Source organism: Myripristis murdjan, chromosome 20 (assembly GCF_902150065.1).
Source record: "Myripristis murdjan chromosome 20, fMyrMur1.1, whole genome shotgun sequence".
Classification (NCBI taxonomy): Eukaryota; Metazoa; Chordata; class Actinopteri; order Holocentriformes; family Holocentridae; genus Myripristis; species Myripristis murdjan.
The window spans coordinates 24,646,407-24,653,817 of NC_043999.1; the positions used below are offsets into that span (position 1 = coordinate 24,646,407).

At 39.6% G+C, this 7,411-nt stretch overlaps 1 protein-coding gene across 1 annotated transcript in view; it reads right to left on the reverse strand.

Annotated features, from left to right (window-relative positions):
- The window catches only part of mmp16a (matrix metallopeptidase 16a (membrane-inserted)), an 88,621-nt gene extending 81,443 nt beyond the window's left edge, over positions 1-7,178 (reverse strand). The window contains exon 1 of the mRNA XM_030079823.1: positions 7,053-7,178. Within this exon, the coding sequence (XP_029935683.1) occupies positions 7,053-7,178 (126 nt within the window). The remainder of the gene's footprint in view (positions 1-7,052) is intronic.
- Positions 7,179-7,411: the final 233 nt, after the last annotated feature.

The following is a 7,411-nucleotide window of genomic DNA, read 5'->3' on the forward strand; positions in this document are numbered from 1 at the left end:
ACCAGTTAGCAGGGAAAAGAGCAAACAAAAAATGAACAAAAAGCTGTAAACATTTTTTCAGCTTTGGATCACCACTCAAAATCATGTTGTTTTCTGAGCAAGATCCACATCATTGAAACACTGATGGAAGCGCTGGTGAATTGCTCATTTTTACAACAAGGAAAGAGTTCACAGGTCAAACTCGGAGCCCAATATGAAGCCCCAAATACCACTATTTAGGTAAAAGCCCAACTATGTGTTCAAGTACTGTGATTAACAAAAAAAATAATTAAGATTTAAAGAACCTCAATCACTCTCTCAATCTCCTGGTCCTCTCTATATTTTACAGATATGAATAATTACTTCAGGTAATGATGTGGTGCCAAAATGGTTTTGTACCTTTTCCAATTCCTCTTAGGGGTGGATCATCACTGGGAGCGAGCATGTGACAGTGTGTCTTCTATCAAATCTACATCTGTAATTATAGTAATTGTTCTGTCAAACTGCCTGTGAGCTGCCTCCCTCCCTCCTGCTAACGAGGGGAAAGACCAGGTACAACCACAGGTGAGACCAATCTCCCAATTAACATCCAGCCTGACTCAGTCTAAGCTGAGCAGTCCAGTCAGTGTGGAGAGACAACAGTAGTGTTCGTTCACCTCACAGCTTCAACACAAAGGAAAGTTTTCCTCTCAACTGACTGACTGAACTGTAGTGGGGCTCTTTGCAACACTGGATGGACATCTAGTAAGCACCTAACACACACAGCTTTGCTGTTTGCTGGATGTATTCAAGAGCGCCTGGGAGATTTGAACTGTAACATGAAGATTAAGTTTAATGTACTTTTCCTTTGTAAATGAGTTGCAAAGTTTGTTTATTGTTTAAACCAGTTAAGAAGTAGATAGTGATTTATTTATTTTGATGGATGTATTTAATTTAAAGGTTTGCTAAAAATGGGTTTTTCAACAAACACTGTTAACTAGTTAAAACGAATTGTTTGGTATGAAATATAAATTAGTTAAAATATAAACAATTAAGGTGCAATGGTTAAATTAATTCATGTACTGGATATTGTTTAAAAATACCTTAGTTTAAAATGTACTTACTAGTGAAGTGTGTACTCATTAAAAACTGATCTGTTAGTTAAAAAACATTTGATTGGTTAAAAAATTAACAAGATAAATGCAACTCTGATTAATTTCTAGGAAAAGTCATTTGTTACATTTAAAATGTACATATCTCTTGTAAAAGGTTTAAAAGGCTGTTTAGAGAAATGTTTATTTGGTTGACTGATTGTCTTTATTTTTTTTCTTTCTTCTGTGAGGTTTTTCACCTAGAGAGACTAAAGACAGTAAAGATTGCTAAAGATGTGAAATCCACCTGCAATTTCAATAAAAAGCAAAAGGACTATTAAAATTACTGGTTCTTTGAGTGAAGTCCAGGAGAAAACATCCAGTAAAGAGCAGTTCTTTTCAAGTCGAGAACACCACAAAATTAGAAAAGACTTGACAGTAATTAACAATAATGCATCCCTGACTGGTGTCTGACTGACTATCTTTGTTGGTGATGCTCCAATCCTTAAATTTGCATTGTTAATTTGCTGGCTGGTCCATAGGAAATGAGCACAAATGCTACTTTTCTATCTATACCACTAAAATACAACAATAGTAACCAAAACTCCAAAGCTGAACAATTTTCCAACTTGCTGATGTATTCAAAGACATCATTCTTGTCACTTAAACTGAATTTGATTCCTTGACCCCGCCAAAGGATTCAGAATGACGTCTTTAACTCTACTGGTTTCATAGTTGGGGATAAGAACAATAACTGTCTAATGGCAGAAATCCCAAGTCCACATCACCACCAAAATATAATAAGTGGTTCCTTGGCCCATGACCTATATGAACATCAAATTTCATGGAAATCAGTTCAAACATTTTTGAGATATCCCACTTACAGTCAGACAAACAAAGAAACTAACAGGGACAAAAGCATAACCTGCTTGGCGGACATAATAACTGCAACTGACAAGTAGCAGACTCGAGCCAAACTGGCTGTTATTAATTCATTCATCCATCTGAGGCAGGATGTTTAAACAGATGGGAGTACACCGGTGCAACTTTGTGCTCTCTTTGTTGTACGGCAGATTACCTCTGACTAAGCAACATCACTTTGTCTCTGGTGAGCGTAGTGGCTTGATTCAAACATTTAATGTGACTCACTGTGAAACACTGCACCTGATGCTCCTCTGTGAAAAAAAGAGTGTTACCAAGGTAATTACAACGCTCACAGGGCTTTTGCACTTCCACAATGTGGTTCTGTTCCCAGACAAAGCTACTGTTGTGAGAAAAATCACCCATCAGTCAATACACTGCATATTTCATCTGCGTCTTTGAGTACTTAGAAAAGCACTATATACATTTGATTCAATATCATTATTATTATTATTATTATTATTATTATTATTATTTCAACAGAGTGAATAGCAAGAAGGTACAGTACACAACACCGAATAGCTGTTAAAGCTACAAGAGTCTGATTTGTAGAGGGAAAATAAGCATTTTAGATAAACACAGCTGAAATTTACAAATGATTCAAATGTGCCTTTTACAGCCTTAAACGCCTGTAAGACTCCTGTCAAACACAGCACTTCCATCAAAAGGAAAGCCCTTTCAAAGGTAGTTTCAATCCAATAAATCATTAAAAGATATAAATATTGTACATGAGTGTCACATCCATATTGTGTATCTGCTGACTGCAATGTCTTTTTTTCCCCTTAATTCAAGCAGCAAATATTTGGGATCTTTGGAAGCCTTGGGATCTCAACTAGAATTACAAATAAAGCTCTGTGGGTTTGAACAAAGCCCGGCAGCACAACAATGACGAAGCCACCAATGGGACTGGCAAAGTTGAAGAGATTAAAACCCTGGCTCGACCAGAAAAACTAAATAAACCAAAAGAGCTTAAAAAATCAAAAGGCAATTAAAACAAGAAGTAGAAAGAATTATTCTGTTCTTGATCTTCTTGTCATCGACCAAAAATACCTTCAACAGAATGAAAAGTTGTATGACATTTGCTGAAAAATAGTCAGGATGCCTGCACGTTTGCAAAGTGCCGTGGCATTGAAATAACTGTAATGCACTGTTGAGTAAAAATTCCTCCCAATTGTCTGACAGAGTCGGACACAGACAGGACAGAGAGATTACAAATCCATTATCTCTCTTTTAATTACTTTGTGTTATATAAGAAAAAAATAAGGATAAAAATAATACATGATCGCTCTACTTCCCAGCATAGCCCACGTGTCTGGCCTTACTGGCAAAGCATTCACAATGAATTCTTTAGTCTGTCGCACTGAATCATTATTTTTCACACCAAAAAAAAAAAAAAAAATCAGTACAAAGTTACACAGAAAAACCTCACAAGGACATAAATGAAATTAACTCATGGCTGTGCTGTTGTGAATGACTTGGACTAATTGGCAGAGAATATTACTTCTTCGGGGAAAACAATGGGATAAACAAAAGCTGAAAAGTTTTCAGAAATGATCTATTCACCGCAGCACGAAGAAGTGTCACATGTCAGCAGCAAAAGTTGGTCCCTGGTAATTACTGTTTTATCACTCAATGGCAGGGTGCACTTTCAGAAGAAGATGATCCAAAGTAAAGAAACAATTCATTAAGCAAAAGCAAAACTAGATGTTTCGGTAACAATGGCAGTCCAGTAAATTCAACCATGAAGTCAAATCCAGGAAATGAGCACAACAACATTAAAGCAGCCATCCAACAGGGGGTAAGCCTTTCTGCTGACCACAGACTGACCACCAATTACAGGGCAGGTTTAGGATGACCTCCCGCCTCAAACCACACCTGGTATTTAGCAAAGATACTCACTCATCTCTCTTTTCTTTATTGCCCTGGATAACCTGTGGTGTGTGTGCGTGTGTGCGAGAGAGAGAGGGAGAGAGGGAGATAGAGAGAGAGAGTGAGAGAGAGACATACACACCAACACATAACGACTACAGTAAGTGGCTGCTGCAATCTCCGCGGTGAGCAAGCCAGCCAGTTCGGTCTCTACAGGCTTTCCAAACCAGCAGCCGTTTATAGCATCCCAGACATACAGAGGGACATCAATCACTCTTCCTATTGGCTGTCCAGCTGCGGCACAACTCCACTGGACTGGGAATTTTAGAAGCCGGACAAACACATGGCTGGTCATACAGCACTCACTGACATATGTGAGTAAAAGTGAGTTACATTTTTAAGTGTCGTAATGGTTGTGCACAGCTTCAAATGCCACACAAAATTGTAATATTTGACATTATTTGACTTCCTCTCTAGCTGTTGAGACCCTTGGTTTTAAGACTGTGAGCTGGTGGGAAGTCTACCTCAATGGCAGAGGCTAACAATTAGCATTTGGAGCATCCAGCCAGAATCCAGCACTCAGTAACAATCTACTGTGCTACAGAACAGCTACAGGGAAAGTCAAATAATATTGTTGTTTTTCAAAATGGGTTAACTATCCCTTTAATTCCTCTTTATCCAGGTTAAGTCCACAAATTATGCACGCTGTGCCCTGTGTGGAGACTTTCCACTGAGGCAAGAGATACTGATGTCAAACTAGGAGGCTCATCATTATCCGCTTGGTATTGGACTCATAATACCATCTCGGCATGTGCTTGCTAAGGAAAGTGTGTGGTCAAGTCTCAAGTTGCTATGAATACAAAATGAAAGCAAAGTTCTTGTGATTCCCATGTTTTCCCTTTAGCTCTAAGAAAATGTCATACTTACGCGTGAAAGGGTTGAAAACTGCTAATTACATGAAACACAAACTCTCCCTGTTGTTTCAACAGGCAAAAGCTTGAATGTTTTGCGCTCACTTTGGAAGACTTAGCAGACAGCTGTTGATGGTGCTGTGGCCACTATGGACAAAAATGTCCTGTGTATCAAACAGAGGTAATGCAATAACTCTCCCATGCTCAGGAATAATGATAAAAGGAATAATGAAACACAATTGCAGTCCTGTAGGAGATGACATGACAAAGTTATTTAGTTTAAGAATACATTTCACTCTTATTAGGTCTTAAGAGTGACACCCTTATCCATAAAGGTCAGTCACAGTCAAGCTCACACTGTTCATGTGACCTTAATCATATATGATACAGAAAAGCTAGGGAAAGAAACAAAAAAGAGCTGAAGACAGAACGGGGGAGGAGATGTGAAGTAAACTTAGGGATCTGAAAGGAAGTTCCACAGTAAAAACTAAATAAATACATAAATAAATGAGACATTCCTGAGAAAATTACAGAAAAGTGAGGAATTGCTTTTATTTTATCATCCTAGTAAGATTGTTAAAGTGCTATTAATCTGTCACAGTGACCCACAAGTCCAACAAATCCTAAGCAGCACTCGGCTCAAAGAGCCACCTGTTATATCCCAGCTATCATCTCTCATATTTACATTATAGATTTTCTTCTGCAACAGAAACCAAGGACAGGCATTACTGATTCCTATCATATAATGTGAAACGGGCGAGAGAGAATCGTCCCGGTGTCTGGAGTGGGATGAAAAGTTCATTCCCCTCAGCTGATGAGGAAAAAAGTGGGGAGAACAGGCAATCATGTCATCCCATCAAGCATCACACCGAAAGTTTATGCGGCTTTATCTGTTTAGTCTGCATCCCTCTCCAAATCTGTGTCAAATTCAAACTTTGCCACTGAATGAAAGCAAAAAAAAAAAAAAAAAAAGCTGAATATGCTATTCGCCTAACAACTGAGTGTAACAGGCTCATGACATCTGTACATGTCTGCATGTTATTCCACTCTCTGTCTCTGTCATGTGAGCTTGGACATTTTAAGTGAATAACCTGCGGTAGCCGGACTGAATCTGTTGTCTGGCTCTCCATAGGGGACCGTGTGACATGCCAAAGCTCACAAATCATGTGGGATATGTGCATGTAGAGCTTGAATTACTGTCAATGACCATGCCAGGATGTGTGTGTGTGTGTGTGTGTGTGTGTGTGTGTGTGTGTGTGTGTGTGTGTGTGTGAGAGAGAGAGAGAGAGAGAGAGAGAGAGAGAGAGAGAGATAGAGGGGGACAGAGAGAGAAAGCCAGGGTAGTGGGGTTTGGTGTAATGCATTAGAGTGGCTAAATACAAGTGATTTGCTCAGAAAGTCAATGAGGCATTTGAGATAAACTAATGCGCCCTTAATAAAACCTGAATTTCACTTCTTTCCTATGGGAGGGAAGCCTGTTTCAACTCTTTGAAACAAACAAAGACAGAAATCAGAGTCGTTTAAAAGGCTGTTATGCTTTATTGCTGTAACACCTTGCAGCCTAAAGGTTTGTGACAGACCATTAAGTTTGGATATGAGATCAGAATAAAGGCTCTGATTGGTTAAAACTTCTTCTACCAGCCCAGAATCCTGCCTGTGGCCCCACAGATGGGGTCCATTTTTTGCACAAATTAGCCTCTCAGCATGTAGTGCCTTCATTACTGTGTCATAATGACATTAACGACACCACTTCAGTGCTCCAAGGCAGGGATTCTCATAGGGTCATATCTCCTGATTTCACAGTCCTCAAATAGAAACGCATTACACCACGCAGCCCTCATTTCATAAGATTTTGTCCCACTGACCTCTTTGGGCGAGATTCTGCTTGTTTTTGATGATGAAGTGTTGAATAGTATGAGTGTCTACTGTTTGCCTGAGGAGATAACTGTGGCGAGAGACCTAGTGTTAGTCATACATTCTCTAATTGGTGTACTTTCTAATTAATTGGAATGCAACTTTTGAGAAAATATTATAGGTCCTTTTCTATGGAGGTCCAAAGCTTTGAGAGAGAAGAAACTAATAGATTGGGTGCAAAAAAAAAACCTTACAAAGAGCCTCTTGTGGTCGAAAAATCAACACAAACACATGGGCAAACAATAGTTAAATATGCCATTAATAGGCTAGCCCTCGCATTCCTATTCAAATTACGCATGAAAAACGGTGGAAACTGAGAGAGGAGCGCTGTTCTTCTTTGTTTATCCAAACCTTTCTCACGTCAACACAGAGCAGTCCCACTTCTTACCTCTACGTTGAACGGCTGCTCCTCTCCGTTCACGGCACATAAAATCCACAGCAACAACTGCAAGCATAACGTCCCTATCCAGCAGCTATCAAGACATCTCCTGGTGCGGAACGCCAATAAAACCATAGTGAAGCCCGCTGTTGGTGGTTATCGTCTCTGCTTAGTCTTATTTACAGTCAATAAAATCAAAAAAAGAACAACGGGGATAAATCCTAGACGTTCGGCAGGAACATTGCTGGTGTCTCGGTGTCTCTCTTGCGATGCCCGGAGGAGAGGAAAAGGGAAAGGGAGAAGGAGAGGATTCGTCGAGCGCTTTCGCTGCCGCGTTCGCCGTGCTCTCAGGAGGAAGTTATCCCGGA